The sequence below is a fragment of the Bos taurus genome, chromosome 13, assembly GCF_002263795.3.
Source record: "Bos taurus isolate L1 Dominette 01449 registration number 42190680 breed Hereford chromosome 13, ARS-UCD2.0, whole genome shotgun sequence".
NCBI classification, from domain to species: Eukaryota; Metazoa; Chordata; class Mammalia; order Artiodactyla; family Bovidae; genus Bos; species Bos taurus.
The window spans coordinates 26,554,851-26,574,874 of record NC_037340.1 but is presented as its reverse complement, the minus strand read 5'-3'; the positions used below and the strand labels follow the sequence as shown (position 1 = coordinate 26,574,874).

Sequence of the window (20,024 nt, the reverse complement as noted above, 5' to 3'; positions counted from 1 at the left end):
TTACAGACTTATAAGTCTTAAGGGAGGACTTATCAGACTTATAGGGAGTGGGGAAGGAAGAAGGTGAGATGTATGAAGAGAGTAACATGGAAACTTACATTACCATATGTAACATAGACAGCCAATGGGAATTTGCTGTTATGTCTCAGGGAACTCAAATAAGGGCTCTGTAACAGAAGACTCTTGAGAATCCTTTGAACTGCAAGAAGATCCAACCAGTCCATCCTAAAGGAGATCAGTCCTGGGTGTTCATTGGAAGGACTGATGTTGAACCTGAAACTCCAATACTTTGGCCACCTCATGTAAAGAACTGACTCATTGGAAAAGACCTTAATGCTGGGAAGGATTGCGGGCAGCAGGAGAAGGGGACGACAGAGGATGAGATGGCTGGATGGCATCACTGACTCGATGGACATGGGTTTGGGTAGACTCCGGGAGTTGGTGATGGACAGGGAGGCCTGGCATGCTGCAATTCATGGGGTTGCAAAGAGTCAGACACGATTGAGCGACTGAACTGAACTGAACAGAACAACCTAGGGAGGTGGGATGGTGAGGGAGATGGGAGAGAGGTTCAAGAGGGAGGGGGCATTATGGCTGATTCATGTTGATATTGGGCAGAAAACAACAAAATTCTGTAAAGCAATTGACCTTCAATTAAAAAATAAATTAATTTTTAAAAATCAACCCATATGTCAAAAGGAATTTTTAAACTCATAATGCTGAGTTTACAGCCACTAAGCATATAGTACCTATATATACAATGTAATTTTACTTTTGATTCTCTCATACTTGATAGACATTAAGTCTACACATTTTAGGCATCTGTTTATTGATATGATACCTAGTGTGAACCAGTTACCAATTACCAATAACTGGAAAGAAATAACATATCTTGCACAAAGACCACAAACTGCATCCAGATATATTTGTCTTCTCTAATTCTATATTTTAACAATAATTATTTAACTACTGGGCTTCCCAACTGATTTGGCCACCTGATGTGAAGAACTGACTCATTGGAAAAGACCCTGATGCTGGGAAAGATTGAAGGCAGGAGGATAAGGGGATGACAGAGGATGAGATGGTTGGATGGCATCAACAACTCAATGGACATGAGTTTGAGTAGCTCCAGGAGTTGGTGATGGACAGGGAAGCCTGGCGTGCTGCAGTCCATGGAGTCACAAACAGTTGGACATGACTGAGAGACTGAACTGAACTGAACTGGGCTTCCCAGGTGGCACTGGTGGTAAAGAACCTGCCTGCCAGTGCAGGAGACTTAAGAGACCTGGGTTCGATCCCTGGGTCAGGAAGATTCCCTGGAGTAGGAAACAACAATCCATTCCAGTGTTCCTCCCTAGAGAATCCCATGGACAGAGGAGCCTGGTGGGCTACAGTTCATGGGGTCGCTAAGAGTCAGACATGACTGAAGCGACTTAGAACAGCACATTTAACTATTATTTATTTATCGGTGCTACAGGGGCTGCTGAGAGCTATTTTCTGCCCAGAACCATGTGTATGTGGCCACTACTCAAAGGTTCTAAAAAAATTTTGAAATTTGAACCTGCAGCTATTTTGGTCATTGTTGTGATCAATGATTTCTTTGGCTACTCAGCACAACATGTGGGATATTAGTTGCCTGCTCAGGGATCAAACCCATACTCCCTGCAGGGGAAATGCAGAGTCTTAACCACTGACCACCAGGAAAATCCCTTAACTGTTTATTTAAAGGACTAGATAAAATTTTATTTAGCATCATTTGGTGGTGGTTTAGTCACTGTCATGTCTGACTCTTGCAACCCCATGGGCTGTAGCCCACCAGTATCCTCTGTCCATGGGGTTCTCCAGGCAAGAATACTGGAATGGGTTGTCATTTCCTTGTCCATCATTTAAATTAATTTAAATATCTAAAGAATATAATTTTTGTACAAAGTAAGAAAATACAAGTCACATCACATACCTCTGCCGAATAAATATCCAGACTCTGAAATGGGTTAAGAGCAATGAGTATGTCTCCCACGTACATGTAGATCTGATCTCTGGAGTAACACTTCTCAAGTTGCTCTGCGACTGTATTCTATAATGATATAAAAATAATTCCTTTCTCTTAAAAAATCATTGATGGTCAATGATCATTTTTAAAATAAATGATGATAAATAAAACATCTGGAATCTGGAATAGGATCAAAAAGAAACAGATCTATTGAGAGTAAGAAGTATAACATCAGGTCATGAACTATCTTATCCTTTGATGGATATTTTCTTTTCTTTAAAAAGCCATAGAGGAATGTCACTGCAACCTATGTTTTCCATAGAACACATTAAGTTACAGGGATTATATATACACAATGGTTTCAAGGAAATAAGTAAATGCAGTAGATGAAGTAAAGAGAAAGAACACTACAATAGGGAAGGGAAGATACAGTGAATGTGATCTGACTCCAAATCAAGGTTAGTCAAGGGCTCTGTGGCATGTCTTGGTCCTTCACTAAAACATTTGGCTTTAAGACAGAGTAAAAAGTGTAGAGAAGTAACTTCCACTGTTGATAAATCCTATGAGTATACAGAATCAATTTTAATAGTGCCAGGAATCATCATTTATAGTATATAACACAAAAACAAAAGCTCTTACATACTCCGGTCAAAAAAGAGAGACACACACAAAAAATACAGTTAATAGAAACAAACCCAGTGTCCAACATGTAGGTTGGCCATATGATTAGCAAAGTCTTCTTTATAATCCACAAGCCTAGGAATTCACATCATTGGAAACTGTGATACACAAAGATTCATAAAGGTGTTGTCAAATCCCTGACTTGCAATCACTATTTGATTATGAGATGTTTGACGTTCTGAAGAGAGATTGTTCTGATGAAGTACTTGAGTTGTTTATGCAACCCTAAATTTACCAAATGACTATGGATGTGAGAGTTGGACTATAAAGAAAGCTGAGTGCCAAAGAATTGATGCTTTTGAACTGTGGTGTTAGAGAAGACTCTTGAGAGTCCCTTGGACTGCAAGGAGATCCAACCTGTCCATACTAAAGGAGATCAGTCCTGGGTGTTCATTGGAAGGACTGATGAAGCTGAAACTCCAAACCTTTGGCCACCTGATGTGAAGAGCTGACTCATTTGAAAAGACTGTGATGCTGGGAAAGATTGAGGGCAGGAGGAGAAGGGGATGACAGAGGATGAGACGGTTAGATGGCATCACCGACTCAATGGACATAGGTTTGGGTAGACTCTGAGAGTTGGTGATGGACAGGGAGGCCTGGCATGCTGGTGGTTCATGGAGTCGCAAAGAGTCGGACATGACTGAGCAACTGAACTGAACTGTACTTCTGTTCAGAAAATGCCTCCTGATTTCTTGCATTTTTAAGCAAAATGCTCAGGTATGCCTCAGAAGTATTAAAAAATAAAAATCTGTGGATCAGGCAGGATAGTGAATCCAACCTTTTACTGAAAAGGAGTCTTTTATTTTTCTAATGATGTGATTAAATGAAAGGAAAGGAGATGAGGAAAAACAGGCTGAGACCATAATTTACTGGTTTGGACTTGCACCTTCACAAGAGATGTGTGAAACATTTCTGAGGTCACTGGGACAAGGAGTTTCAAGCAAAATTCATTTCCTAAAAGGTGGACTCTGGTCCCATGAGGGGTCCACAGACCATGGTAAAGATGGGCTCTTGAGGTATCTAAGAGGCTTTGGGTCCTGCCATTGAGTGTGAAACAGAAGAGAGAAAGGAGGGATTATGCCAGATGGTGTAAAGAAAAAAAAAGTTTAAGTCACTCAGTTGTGTCCAATTCTATGTGATCTCATGGACTGTAGTCCACTCCTCTGTCCATGGAATTTTCCAGGCGGAATACTGGAGTGGACAGTCATTTCCTTCTCCAAGGGATCTTCCCGACTCAGGGACTGAACTCGGATCTCCTGCATTGCAGAAGATTCTTTATCATCTGAGCCATCAGAGAAGTCAGATGGTGGGGTAAAAGGCAAGTGGTTTTCTGACTATAGTAAATCATTCTTTTGAGACTCCCAAAGAAAACTCAGGGGAAGAACAGGACAGTGATCTAAGCAACTCAAGCTTGTGGGAACTAGCATCTTTGTGATTTGAGTATAAAACACAAGAAAAAGTTGACACCAGGCTGGGGCAATCTGGAAATGTGAGTTATGCACAGAAAAACTGAGGACAAGAGAGATGATCAGGAAACTAAAAGATAAAGAAAGCATGAAACCTACAGATGCCATTCAAAGAACCTCCTGCTCAAATCACTTCTATAAATTTTTAAAAATAGATAGAAGGCTTAATTAAACTGAGTTTCTTACCTCATCCAGAACTTCCAGGGTTGCTAAATCATCTACATCCTTGAGACTGGAAATTAAAGGTTTGCTGAAGTTACTTTTCTTGGTGTAAAGACGTTCATGTCTGAGGAACAATGAAAAGGAAAGCCTTTCTGATTTGAGAACTTATTACTGATCACACTAAAGTCAAATTTAGATACTAGGAGACTGAAAAACCTCCATAAAGCTTATTTACTTAAATTTGACAGTAAAAACTTACCAGAAAACAGCCTCATGTATTTTATGTTTTCTCCTCTCCACTGGGAAAATGCAACATGTCAAACTTACTTCATGGATGATCAGAGGAGTTCATTATTCACATCAAGAGCTATCCTATATATTTTTATTTAATTTATTGGCTGCATTGCACAGCATGTGGAATCTTAGTTCCCTGACCGGGGATCAAACCTGCCTGTGCCTCCCACATTGGAAGCACAGTCTTAACTGCTTCCATTGGAAGCACTGTCTTAACCACTGGACATCCAGGAAAGTCCCTATCCTACATGTAATATTCTTTAACGTTTCCTCTAAATTCCAATGTGTGATTTAATCTGTTACAAAGTGATGAGTTCGGGAGATTTGCGTTCATTAGATTTCCAGTTTTGTCTGAGGTAGTGTTAGGTCACTGGTGGTCAAGAAATGATCATTTGAAAAATTATTGCTCAGCAGAATTTAAGGGAAATACAAAATAAGCCATACTGCAGACTTTCAAAAGGTAAAATGCATATATATAGAAGATTGAGTTCAGGTACGAGTACGTCTATTTTCAAAGTGAAACATTTCAGCAATTCTGATAACGGCATAAAGATCTGGATTTGACATGAGGTCTGGAGACGTTGCTGAGGTAAACCCATGGGTCTCTTTTAATTTTTCTAGACATGAAAGCATCATCCACTTATTTAGAGTGGAACTATATTTTCAGTATTTTTGGACAGATTGTTAAGCATTTGAATTTGCTTAACAGTAAAAGGGGAAGGAATATGTAGATTATGAAGGATAGTAAGAACCATACCATTTCTTCACCAAACTATACTGGTTTCTCAGAGAATCAGAGCTTCCCTCATAGTTCAGTTGGTAAAGAATCTGCCTGCAATGCAGGGACCTGGGTTCAATTCCTGGGTCAGGAAGATCCTCTGGAGAAGGAAATGGCAACCCACTCCAGTATTCTTGCCTGGAGAATCCCATGGACAGAGGAGCCTAGCAGGCTACAGCCTACGGGGTTGTAAGAGTCAGATAGGACTTAGCAACTAAACCACCACCACCACCAGAGAATTAAGCCATTATTGATCATGGTCCCCCCTCTATCTATGGCCAGCTGCCCATTCTGTGCACTAGATTCCATCTCCTCTCACTCACTCAAAGTCATCACTCTCGATGGGTCCTCTTTTACCTTTCTTGTGGTTGTTGTTTAGTCACTATATCATGTCCAACTCTTTCATGACCCATGGACTGCAGCCCGCCAGGCTCCTCTGTCCATGGAATTTTCCAGGCAAGAATATTGGAATGGGTTGCCATTTCCTTCTCCAGGGGAATCTTCTGTAGTATAACTTAAAAATTCCTTGGTATGGAATTCATGGACCTTCAGAGGCTTGTTGAAACCTTTCCCGCATATAGAATATTCCCTAAGATGCCCCATATTTTCAAGATCCTGTGCTTTGTTCATTTTGTTTCCTCTGCCTGGAATAAATTTCCTTCCATGTCTGGCAAAATTCTATCTATCATGCAAAGTCAGGCTCAAATATCACCCTTGCTGTTAAGCTGTTGTAGGATTTTCCAGTGAAAATGCATCACTGAGAAGAAATAGGTATATTCCCCTTCTTGCCAGACTGGGAGAAACTTGTGGGCAGAAACCAAGTATGGCATCAAAAATACGAAAGTGTAAACATACATTTGGTGGCCTGAGTTGCAATGTTGAGCCCCATGGAACCAGCGGGTGTGCAAATGATAGTACCACTTAATGACCAGTCCTGCATCCTTCCCTGTTGATTCACATCCCAGTTCTGAGAAGTCGTTGAACAAAAAAGTCAGCTTAGGCACCAAAACTTATCTGACTTACCACCTTTCTCACCTTTTGCCCCAATGCACACAATATTCACAGAATTTGATATGGTGATTCAGTTTTAATGGAAACTTTTACCTGAGAGTGGGGAGGCTGGCAGGCTGATATCTGATGGGGAAAGGGGGGAAAGGCATGCCTGATACCTGGACTCAGGGATAGGCCCTGCAGCTGAAACAGAGGGAGAGACAGTGGTCCAGGGTGAGGCAGGACTCCAGACACCACGGGAAGCCAATGGAATATTTTAATCAAAGGGCAGAGTATGGAAACAATAGGGTAGAGTAGCATGTTTTCATAAAGAAAAAAAATTATTTAACTATATTTCAGAAATATACATTATCACTAGGTTAAAAAAAAGCTAACAAAAGTCAAAATTCTAGTAGTGAATGTAATGTAGGGCATCTATTCTAAGAACTTATTATATGATAAATGTGGCATTTCAAATTAGTAGAGAAAGAAAAAAATTCAAGAAATTATGCTGGAACAGCTGGTTAAAATTTTTGGAATCATGTATTTACTTTAAGAAAAAATTAATTCCAGACGGATTTAAATTTACATATTTTAAAATGTCATCATAAAAGTTCTAGAAGAAGATGCAAAAGAACAGTTGTGTAATAATGCAGTAAGAATGGAATTTGTAAGTATGAAAAGACAAAAAAAAATAGAATTAAAAATGGAAGAGATTTGACAAGATAATTTTAATGAGTATAATAAAAACACAAATTTAAAAATTGGGGGAAAGATTTACAATATGTAGAATGGACAAAGAATTAATAAACCTAATATATCAAGAACTCTTAAAACTCAAAGAACAAACACTGAATATGAGACACCATGAGATATTAGAAGAGCGATCTTGTACTGAACACACAAATTTTAGGCTTATTTACTTTAATTTGGGAAGATAAATTTATTATTATCATCACTTTCTAAAAAGATATTATCACCAAAAAGTGTTGGAAGCTAATAACTTTACCTAGTCCAGTAATATTAAAATAACTGAATAGGGACTTCCCAGGTGGCCCAGTGGTTAAGACTTTGCCTTTCAATGCAGGGGCTATGGGTTTGATCCCTGGTTGGGGAGTAAGGGACTTCCCAGGTGGCTCAGTAGGTAAAGAGCCATGCAATGCAGGAGACACGGATTTGATTCCTGGGTCAAGAAGATCCCCTGGAGGAGGGCATGGCAACCCACTCCAGTATTCTTGCCTGATGAATCCCATGGGCAGAGGAGCCTGGCAGGCTACAGTCCATGGGATCACAAGCAGTTTGACACAACTGGAGTGACTGAGCATGCACACAGGGGAAGCTAAGATCCCACACACCTTGTGGCCAAAAACCAAAACATAAAACGGAAGCAATACTGTAACAAATTCAATAAAGACTTTAAAGAAATGGTCCATAACAGAAAGTTTTTAAAATTTTAAAAACAAAAATAGCTGAATCATATCTTTGTTGCCTTCCAGGCCTGGAATTCTCTATCAAATGAAGTTGGTGAATTGATAGGCATACTATGGAGCATATGGCTGACTGCTTCATTCTGAAGAGAAAATACAAAGCCATTTTCATGACTTTGAAAATCTAGGTTTTTACCATTTGTAAGGACTTCATTGGGGGAGCTGAAAGATGGTTTGGCCCTATTCTAGAGCATAACTCCTTTATTTATATTTTTTCCAGTTGAAGGGTAGAGGAGCCACGGTACATGAGGCATGGCCAACCAGGTAGCAATAACAGCCAGAAAGCCAGGGAGGAACAGAGACTGACTGATAAACTGTTAACACTGAACTGAATTCTGAGGTGGTTATATAATCAAAAGTTATTTGTGAAGTTATATAAATCCTTTCCTTTGTTTACATCATAGTATTAATGATACCAGTGTTACAGTTAAGAAGCTGGGCTCTAGAATCTGAATGCTGAGATCAAATTACAAAAGACTGTGAGGATAAACAAAATGGATTATGTCTTATGAAACTTTCATTTAGAATGGGCATATGGAAATGCTTTATATATAATTGCTATTATTATTCCAACTGTGGCCCTACCACTTATTGGCCATGTGGCACTGGGCAAGGAACTTACTCTGCTTTTTCAGAAATAAAATGGAAATAATAATGACTTATTTCACACAGATATTAAAAGATTAAATGACAGAATAAATGTAACGTGATTCATACAGTGCCTGCTTTGGTTAATAAATTTTAATTATTTTATTTTTCCATTTGTGGTCATATTCTGACCCCTCACTGTCTTTATGCTTAATATTATATTTCCTTTATTTTATATTTAATATTTACTTCTAAGTTATATTGAATTATAACTTTTAATTTAAGTTATATTTAATTTCTATTTCTACTAGTTTTGTATTTAGTTGTTTTCACTCTTTTTGTCCCAGAGGTGACCCTCTACCCTCTCCAAACATGAATGGTAAAAACACAATACTAAAATCAGCATGAACTGAGTAGAGAGTGAGAAAATGTGGCCCCAGTCCTTGCTGATGAAGGATTCATGAACATCATTGCTTCTAAAGGACTTCATCACATTAATGATTAAATCCTACATCTATCCTGATGGTAGTATCTCACAGGAATTAGGCATTATATCAGCAAACAACTCTTCCTTTGTTTCTCTCCCTGGGTCACTGCAGTGCTCAGACTCTAACAGTAACAGGTGCTGGAGGAAGGTGGTGGAAAGGCACTCGTCGGTGTCTGCATACTCCAGCATACTCCACCCACCACCACCCCCAACCCCATCTCCCACTGCTTGGAGGTTCGGCACTGCTGGCGCTGAGGTCAGCTTAACTACAGAAGCCTCCTGGCCACTGGGACTGCCTATTTATATTTCTCCCATGTCTGTATATCTGTACCACCAGTGACCACTGGACACAGCCATCACTGTGGATGTGAAAGCTCCATCACTGCTCCAGAAAGCACGGTTGGGTCTTAAACATAATAGAGACAATGGGGCCAAAAAAAAAAAAAAAAAAGGCAGTTTATAGCTGTGACAACAAAGTAGCACAAGTGAAGGACTCACACTTATACTCTCTCAAGTGGCATGATTAGTTGAATCAACAATATTATCTTAATATTTTAAAAGTTACACAATGGACCACATCATAAGGTATAAAACTGAGAAAAGACACTAAATTATATTCAGTCCAATTCTCTTTCATTTTTTTAGTATTTCTTTAAAAATTGTTTTATTATTCTTATTTTTATTTATTTTTTATTTTTTATTTTTGGCCATACCTCGCTGCATGTGGGATCCTAGCTCCCCCACCAGGCATCAAACTCACATCCCCTGTGTGGGAAGCACCTAGTTTTAACCACTGGACCACCTGGGAAATCCCCCCTTTAATTTTAAGAATTGTGAAAAGGGAGGTCAGCAAGGGATCAATATGAGATCACCATGCCTGCTCTGATTTGTCAGACTTTCCCCCACCCCAAACACACATACATAAACACAAAATATGGTAGAGCCTTAAACTGTACATTTCAACATCTACTACTGCATTCATTCAACAAAATATTTAAATTTCTGGAGCATCTATTATGTTTCAGGCACGGTTCAGAGCTGGGATAAAGCTATTAAGACAGATAAAAGTCTGTACTCATATGGAAAACACATTTTAAACACCTAAAATAGTAGCTGGAACATATTAAGTACTCAATATATGTGCAGGATGAATAAATGAATGATAATTATTTGTCAAAGGAAACTGTCCAATCTTCATCATTATCCTATCTTTCAAGATACTTCTACACTTTTTACATTTTGCTTTTGCCTTCATTTTATAGAATTAATTTGCATTCTTGTTACTTTATTAAAGATTTAATTTCTGTAAGACTTGGAGAAGGCAAAGTCAGCATCCTTCCAATAAGATTTTTGTCCTCTTGTGAAAAGAGCATTCTTCCAATAAGATTTTTGTCTTCTTGTGAAAAGTACAGCTTGTTAACCAGATTATATTTCTCATTTACTCTGTATGACTGGGGAGACATAGCTTCAAACTACAAATATTTCCTTTCTATGTTGTCAAAAGGTCAGAAATACCCTCAGGGGTGGTTAGTATAGCTTCACTTTTATTTCAGTTCTACACACTGAAAAAAAGAAACAACTCTTGCTGCTGCATGTTAAATTTTTATCCTTACTATTCAGTTGTACTATTGTAATGCCACAGCTTTATTTGCTTTTACTTTGGTAAAATATTGTCTTGTAAATATCAAGCTCTATCTTCTAAGGTGATTCAGGAGCCACTGGGATAGTACAGAAATCCTTTGTTAAACAGAAATCTAATCAACACTTTTGTTTTAATGTCCTTAGACATCTTTAAATTCCACTAACAAAGTCACAACTGGTAACACCCATGGGCATACAGGCTCTCACCAGTGTGCCCTGAAAGACTAGTTTTTATCGATCTTCAGTTTGACCCTTTTGGCCAATTGTGCAGTTTTGAAATGATGCTGAGGAAGAAGTACACCCCAGCTGGACGAGCCAGAAGAGCAGATCAGCTTTGGCGATGACTGGAGTGACAGATGTCATCAGTACCCAGCTCTAAGACACTTTCGATGGCCCTGTTCATTCACACAGCCCTTCCTCTTTTGTACATAATTATCTGGAGGCCGAAGAAAAATGTTCCCACTGAGAAATAATGTCTGTTTCTGCTGTAAATGTGACTCCTCTGCCATTATTTTAGAGTGACCTGGTTTTAGATGTTGACATGAAACTGACATCTGTGTTTGCCAAGAATGTTTGGTGATTCCCCCATCTGCCAAGTTCCTGACAGCTTTCTTCTCCTCATGCTTAGCTTACAGACAACCAAAAGCAGAGATGGTTTCTGTAAGTAGGATCTTGTTGTAAAGATGGGGTAGCACAATTCCTTCAATGTATAGAGTTAAGTAGCTGTAGGAAAAACATCAGTACAGCAAAGTGATCTGGTTCCAACAAACACAGGGACTTCCCTGGTGGTCTAGAGGCTAAGACTCCATGCCCCCAATGCAGGAGACCTGGGTTCAATCCCTTGTTGGGGAACTAGGTTCTCCATGCTGCAACCAAGAGCTTAAGTGCAGCAACTAAGACCCAGCACAGCCAAATAAATATTAATAAATAAATACTCGAAAAAAAAACAAGAACAAACACAGCTGATGAGTTGCATGCAGTCTGACTTTCTAAGGAATGATAGCATGAAGGGTCAGGGAGAGTGTACGATTATCTTTATCACGTTCATTTTTACAAGTGTATAAAATATTCTTAGCTTTTTAAAAAAACTGAAAAATACCAAAAAAGGTATAAGAAAATAAATCACCTGTAACTGTATCCCCAAGAGATAACCACTGGTGACATTTTGATATCGCCTTTCATTCTTTTTCACACGCTCATAATTCTTAAACAACTCGACAGGATCTCATCTTGGTGTCCTCTTACCCTCACAGCCTGCTCTCTGGTGCCAAGGATGCATGTCCCTGCTCTGGGCAAAGGCCAGCTGTTTCGCTGGTACACCTGCTTGCTCTTCGGTGGCATCAACCTTTCCCTCTATCAGTGTACAAAGTTCTCTAGTATCTCTTATCTTTAAAAAAAAAACAAAAAAACCTCTCTGATCCTCAGTGCCTTCCAGCTACTGCCCTGTCTCTCCCCTTTTACAGCTGAGCTTCTTAAAGAGTAGTTCATATTCAGTGTCTCTTCCTCACCTCATTCCTCTCCTTAATGAGAATTCTCTTAACTGGGGCTGCCCTCCACCCCACTCTGCTGAGAGGATCTGGTTGAGGTCACTGAAGAACTTGTGTGTCCAAACTCATTATTACTCCAGTTTTTAAAATTTTCAGCACTCTTTGGCAGAACTGTTCCCTCCTCAAAACACTGGGTTTATGTGGTTCTCAACCAACCACGTTCCCCTGCTCTTCCTCCCTAAAGGGCCACAATCCCTCAATTACCTTTTCTGGCTCCTCTCCCCCTGCTAAATTCCTAAATCCTCACATTCAGTGACCTCATTTGTGTCACAGCACTAAATACCTTTATAAGCAAATGACAATGACTATCTCCAACATGGGCTTCTCCCCTAAAGCCCAGACTCCTATATCCACTTCCTACTGGATAACTCTACTTTCATCTTTAATTGGCATATCAAATTTAACTTGTCACAAACAGAAATGATGACCACCCTCTACAGGATTTTACTAAATACAGGAGAGCTGCATTTTCATCCATGGACAGGGAACAACACCCACATTTTAGGCTGGGCTGTCTAGGTAATGTATTTAAATTTTATATATTTGTATTTTATAAGTATATATAAAATATATGCTTATATAGTTAATAGACATATACTGTTTTTGAGGGGATCTTGTAGGACAGTCAAATCTATAGAAGAAACAACCATGAAGTCATAGTATTCTACTGCAATTTCTATTCCCAAGACTGGAATCGCCATAGTTAGCTATTTATCTTCCTTCCTTTCCTTCTTTTTGACAAAACACTGGGGATTGTGATGTCAGATCTTTCACTTAAAAAAAAAAAAAACCCAGCTGTATTTATATAAATGTATAAAAATCTAACTTCAAAGTGAATCATAATCTTCCAAAACTAAAAATTCTGTTAAATACAGCACTTTTTTTTTTTTTGGCAGAGATTACAAAACTAAACGGGGAAGCAAACAAGATTAGGACAGCTGAGCAGCCAGAGATAAAGCTTTACATGCCTGGCAGGAAGGGATGAGAGGCATGTCATTCTGAATTCTACTTAAAGGCTGAAATCTTCTGCTCTAAACCTTAACTACTATCTTTAAAAAAAAATATTTCTCTCCTCTTTCCCAGCAAAAAGATGGTTAACAGATTTCACTAAAGTACAAATTTCCAGGGAGTTACTCTCAAAACACTTATTACTAAGGTCTTTAATATGAAAGTAAAAATATATTTGCAGTGCAGTGCAAGTCGCTCAGTCGTGTCCGACTCTTTGTGACCCCATGGACTATACAGTCCATGGAATTCTCCAGGCCAGAATACTGGAGTGGGTAGCCTTTCCGTTCTCCAGGGGATCTTCCCAACTCAGGGATAGAACCCAGGTCTCCCACATTACAGGAGGATTCTTTACCAGCTGAGCCACAAGGGAAGCTATATATATTTAGAGGACTAGAAATGTGAAGGCACTCGGGGAAAATGGTTGCCCTGCCCTCCACTCGATTCTTTCACCTCTCTTTGCTGCAAAAACATTAGAAGTGTCTATATTCAGTGTCCTGCCTCCTATGAGGCACTGCAGAATTCAATAGGAAATAATCCTATGCAAATGTGTCTTTTCCTTATAGCAATAATCCCCAAAATGGATGCAGTCAAATCCTAGGCTATTGCTAATTTGAAAGAAAAGACACAGGGAGGCAATACTGCAGTATTTCTTGCAACCTTCATAAGTAGGTCAAGCCTCTTGATAATCCCTTAGGGTTTGTTTGTTTTTTTTCCCTCTCTAGATTAAATTTTTTTAAAAAAGACTAATGCCTTTGAGGGAAAGGCCAAAAGATACACATTCAGAATTTGGGGGAAAATTTTATTCTTTTTAAAAATTGTGTTATATTTTGCTCTAATTAAGTGCATACATTTGTTGTATTCATAGCATTTTTATGTCATGAAATTAAATATGATCACTTTCAGGAGCCTCTTTAGAAAAAATAATTATAAAACTATAGGAAATAAATGTACAAATATTTTAAGAACAAGTAAGAATTTGAGTCAAATTAAAATAGCTAAAAATGGATAATGCCATAATTAAAATAATTAATGACTTCTAGAACATGAAGGGAAACATGAACATTATAGGAATTTGGGAATCTGATATAAGCTTTCAGAATTTGTAAAGTGGCCCTAACATCTAATAAAATTTAGGTTTCCCTCTAATGAACCAGCATATTGCAATACTAAATACTAATGTAAAACAATCTTTCATTGAATGATGTTAGAAAGATTAAGGAAATGCCCAATAAATCTGCCCACATGAACTTCAGAGAAACATCACAGGTTTCCACCCTCATACAGATTTGCTGAAAGCATTTTTATGTGAAAGTCCTCAGGAGGACAAAATTTTTCAAACTAAATCAGGACCAAAATAATAAACAATGAGCCAGGGTCAGCTTTTTACTCTATCCAATTCTTTATTTGTGCTAACATTACATATACATAGCTAGCATGACAGATGGGACTCTATTTTGTGTTGTAAAACAAGTGTATTCAGAATCTTCTCAGGCTCCTCATCCACAATCTACATGGTGCCACTCCAGGGGGCACCATTCATGGCATGTCTCTGTGCTTGGGCATGAGAGCATTCAGGGGAAATATGAAATGAACAGTGTCTCCTGGAGTGGCACAGTGTGGGCTGTCCCACACCACTTATGGGTACAGCTCAGTCATGTCCAGCTCTTTGCAACCCCATGGGTTACAGCCTGCCAGGCTCCTCTGTCTATGAAATTCTCCAAGCAAGAATACTGCAGTGGGTAGCTATTCCCTTCTCCAGGGGATCTTCCTGACCCAGGGATCAAACTCAGGTCTCCTGTATTGCAGGCATATTCTTTATCATCTGAGCCACCAGAGAAGCTCTTACAGGAACAGCAAAATGTCGTAATGAAAGTGAAAGTGAAAAAGTGTAAAAAAGGGTCATAATACTAGTAATCAAATTTTTCTTGCTCTTTGACTGCACATGCTAGTGTGGGACTCTTGTGGCCGTAGAGAGTCCCCATAAGTATGTCTCAAAATTGCTCATGGACAAGTTGGCTGCAGCCAGACACACCTGTGATTCAGCTCTTGCTCAGCTGGGTGTCAATAGTTGATACTCTGCTAGTCACTTTGATAACCCCTGCTGGTCCCTCAGCACATGAAGTCCTTTCTAGCCAGGCTGGGCGTTGCTCAGTGCTTTCAGCAAGGCTAGGCTCAAAAATATCATAGGACTACTTCTTCTATCTTTTTTTTTTTTTGAAGATTAATTTTATTTTTATTTTTTTTAATTTTATTTTATTTTTAAACTTTACATAATTGTGTTAGTTTTGCCAAATATCAAAATGAATCCGCCACCGGTATACATGTGTTCCCCATCCTGAACCTACCTCCCTCCTCCCTCCCCATACCATCCCTCTGGGTCGTCCCAGTGCACTAGCCCCAAGCATCCAGTATCGTGCATTGAACCTGGACTGGCAACTCGTTTATTATATGATATTTCACATGTTTCAATGTCATTCTCCCAAATCTTCCCACCCTCTCCCTCTCCCACAGAGTCCCTAAGACTGTTCTATACATCAGTGTCTCTTTTGCTGTCTAGGAAGTCACAGAAAATGCCAGGTTCAAGGGTAAACAACACAGAATCCCACTCTTAATGCAAGAATTGTCCAAAAAATTGTGACCGTATCTAATCCATCATACCCCATCCTACTTTACTAAGAAGAGACAGTTAGTTCAAGTTAAGATCATACAGCAATCAACCACTTTCCTTGCATGCTCAGTCACTCAGTCATGTCCGACTCTGTCACCCTATGGACTGTAGCCCACCAGGCTCTTCTATCCACAGGATTTTTCCAGCAAGAATACTGGAGTGGGTTGCCATTTCCTCCTCCAGGGGATCTTCCTGACCCAGGAATCAAAACCACATTTCCTGCACCTCCTGCACTGCAGATGGATTTTTTACCACCAAGCCACCAGGGAAGCTCATTCCCTTCCCTTAAGACTTGCTAAATAAAAAGAAAGGCAAGTAGAGAGAAGTCTCCTTTATTAGAAACAGAAATGGCCACAGTCCCAAACCACAGTCTATAAAGCACAACTACCAAATCCTGTGAACTCTGTGTTGAAATGAGAGAAGCTGAGAACTGACACGTAATTCTTTAGCACTCAAACAATATCTATAGAGACTTAAAAAAAAAAAAAGCACACATCCTGATAGGTCTACCCAATGAGCCTTTCTTGGAGCTATCAGTTCCTAGAGCATGGTTGGGCCATGCCGGAAATGTGAAAGTCTTGATAAGACCAGATCAACATGCCAAAGAGCAAGAGGGTGAGGAGCTGCAGAAGACCAGGGAACAATGATCACATATTTGTCCAATAGAGGGTGGCCAGTGGCCAGGGGGAGGCAAAACAAAGGGAAAAGAAGCAGTTGCTATGTGATGATATAAAAAGATGGTCATGATGGGTTTGTGTCGTGGGCCATAAAGAATAAAATGGTGCTACCTGGGCTCGTTCCAACTAATGGCCCTGTACTCTGACCTATTCAAGGTTCAAAATTGAGGGGAGATGTGTCAAGAGAGAGAAAATACAGGTGTGGTGAGAGGATGTTCAAGAGAAACAACCTAATTCAAACTAAAGACTTGCCGACTCATCCGTCCATCGTGCCCACTTTTTTTTTGGCTAGAACACAGCTGTTCCCAGTCCCATTTGAGATGAGATTCATCACCACATATTTGTAATTTTTAAAAAAGGAGGAGGAAGAGTGATAAGCAAAAGACAGAAGAAGAGTATATGCCATATGAAAGAATCATAGGAAAAGTTCAGACAAAAAGTTCTCCATCCCTCATAGACATTTCTTAGATGAGGTCTCATTAAAAGAGAAAAATCTTTAAGAGGGGGCACAAAACTTTAATGAAGAGATAGGTAGGCAAAAGAAAAACTGAGTCAGCTCAATTCAGAAAAGAAATGGAGGAAAATCAGGAGAGAAAAGCAACAAAATGCAGAATATACATGACTGAGGTCACAGATGTGATAAGCATATGGTCTGAGCACACAAAACCCAAGAAGAGAACAAAGACCCAACTGGCTCTCATAAGCCAGAGGTGTGGGCTCCCACACACCACAGGGTATAGGCAAAATTGATATGGAAAGACTGACAAGAAGACACAGGTGGGCAAAATTATGAAAACCTTATGGGCACTGTGCAGAAGCAGCCCCAGGAGCAAAGGGAGAAATGTCATTGCCTTGGTTCTTACAACAGCAATACACACTGCCTAAGAGATGGTGGAACAATGTATGTAATACTTCCAGGAAAAGAAACACTAATCTAAGTATATTTTGCCTAGCTAAACTAGGCTTCAAGTTCAAGAGGCAAGAAGCTAGGGGTTGGAGGCTTTCTGAAAATTACCATGAGATGATGAAATTTATCTACCTAAGAGACTAATGAAAGAACTCAGGAAAGGAGATCACTTCAGTCACTCAGTTGTGTCTAGCTCTTTGTGACGTCATGGACTGCAGCACACCAGGCTTCCCTGTCCATCACCAACTCCCGGAGCTTGCTCAAACTCATGTCCATGGAGTCGGTGATGCCATCCAACCATCTCATCCTCTGTCCTCCCCGTTCGCCCCCACCTTCAATCTTTCCCAGCATCAAGGTCTTTTCCAATGAATCCGTTCTTTGCATCAGGTGGCCAAAATATTGGAGCTTCAGCATCAGTCCTTCCAATGAACATTCAGGACTGATTTCTTGAATTTAGGGAAATTTAGGATTGACTGGTTGGATCTCCTTGCAGTCCAAGGGACTCTCAAGAGTCTTCTCCAACACCACAGTTCAAAAGCATCAATTCTTCAGCACTGAGCTTTCTTTATGGTCCAACTCTCACATCCATACATGACTACTGGAAAAACCATAGCTTTGACTAGATGGACCTTTGTCAGCAAAGTAATGTCCCTGCTTTTAAACATACTGTCTAGGTTTGTCATAGCTTTTCTTCCAAGGAGCAAGCATCTCTTAATTTTATGGCTGCAGTCACCATCTGCAGTGATTTTGGAGCCCAAGAAAATAAAGTCTGTCACTGTTTCCATTGTCTCCCCATCTATTTGCCATTAAGTGATGGGACCAGATGCCATGATCTTAGTTTTTTGAATGTTGCATTGTAAAATAGAAAAGCTTGTGAGCAACTGCCTATCCTGTTTATTTGAATTTATTTATTACTCCTTAGGAACAAATATGCTCATAATGGTCTTCCAGGGAGTAATGATTCAATCATCTATTCCTTATAAAGTTCCTGGAGACCAAGTTTAAAAGCTATTCAGCCCTTATTTAGGAGCTTTTCCAGAAGGGGGAAGTGGTGAAGAAAGGCATAAGAAGATATCTCAGGTTGGGAAGGAGAAGTGATGATTTCTTTTCTAAATTTCCTGGTCCTAGATGGGAGCTTACTACATTCCCAGCTTACTACATTACTGACATTATCAGTCTCTTTTCAGGTTATTGATCTTGAATGGACACAGCCATCAGCTCATGCCTTGATGAGACCTCTTCTCCTAGATCTTCCAAGGAAAATTTGTTCAACCCCTTATTTTGGCCAAAATGAGATTTGAATTTTTCAAAATCAAATGTACTTAGAAACATGCACACGCATGCATTCACACTCTCTCACACACACCAACTAAAACATCCCACAAAAATACAGAAATAAGTGTTTATGTCAATAGGCTCATCATTTCAAAATATCCAACAATAGCCACTAAATGCTTTGATAATTCAACATAATAAGGACCAACTTCCCCACTTTTGGAAAAATAATAGTAGTTTAAAGTCAGGAAGAAACATGGAGGAAAAGCAAAAGGTATTCAAGATTACTGCCCCAATTTGTCTTGGTGTATCTGTAGTTCACCTTTTAGAACCAATGGCAGGAGGGTGCTCAGCAGGACACAGGGGCCTCGGGCCGCCCTATCAGGGCTGTCAGGAACCCAGGTCAAACCGCTCATTCAACCTGACTTTCAGTGCTCTCTGTAGTCTGGTCTCTGCGTGTCTCTCCAATCCTATTTCTAAATTTTCCTCCTTACAGTTCTGATTAAATGTATTTCTCCTTGCTTTCATGATTTTGCTCAAGCTGGTCCTTAGAGCAATAATGTTCATCTAGCAGTAATTCTATTTTCACAGGGTTAAGTCTGGCTTCTCTCTTGAGTGTCGATTAAAGACTGCTTCCTGGATAAGCCCCGGAGTCACTGCCAGTGGAGGTACTGCTGGCTTCTTCCAAACTCTCACAGAACATTATTTTTATTCCTTTTAGGGACTGAAGCTTCCTACTCTATATAATGGTTATGTACATGCTGGTTTTAAGTTAAAAAGAAAGACCCTTTTAAGTATCTTATTTTGGTCAAAATAAGAGGCAAAGGAATTATCTGTGCGAAATCCAGGAGAAAAGGTCTCATCAAGGCATGAGCTGGTGGCAGAGTCTGACCAAGACAGAGAACACAGAGCACAGAATCTACAGCTGCTTCAGCTGCCAGACCTGTGTGGGGCACCTCATCCAGACTGAGTTGGCCTCAGTCAATATGGAGACGACACAAATGCTGTCTCAACGTATCATATCTATGGTGGCAAGGACTATATCACAATTGATAATGGGTTGAGTGGGGCTGTAAGAAATTTAGCCTTGTTAATGTAAGTAGGAGAGAAAAATACGTCAAGATAATCCTGAGATTTCTGGTGGTTATGGGGTGAGTGGCGGTGCCACTAAAAATAAAAGGAACAAAGAACTAGTTTGGGGTGGGACAGCACAGGCTCCATGTTGGACTGGCTGAGTTTGAAGCAAGTTTCTTTGAAATACACATGTGGAGACGGGAATGAAAAGGAGTTATTATGAGAGCAGTCAGGATAGCATTTTAGAAGCCCTGTGTATTAAGGGTGAGTAATTCTCACCATGACATTGTCAGAGACTTTAGAG

The 20,024-nt window shown here is 39.7% G+C and overlaps 1 protein-coding gene across 5 annotated transcripts in view; it reads right to left on the bottom strand.

Moving 5' to 3' along the window:
- MYO3A (myosin IIIA) overlaps window positions 1-20,024 on the bottom strand; it is a 169,853-nt gene that overhangs the window by 86,653 nt on the left and 63,176 nt on the right. For all 5 annotated transcript variants that reach the window (XM_059892920.1, XM_059892919.1, XM_025000993.2 and 2 more), the window contains exons 11-12: window positions 4,324-4,423; window positions 1,958-2,074 (exon numbers count right to left, since the gene is read on the bottom strand). In XM_059892920.1, coding sequence (XP_059748903.1) covers window positions 1,958-2,074; window positions 4,324-4,423 — 217 coding nt within the window. The remainder of the gene's footprint in view (window positions 1-1,957; window positions 2,075-4,323; window positions 4,424-20,024) is intronic.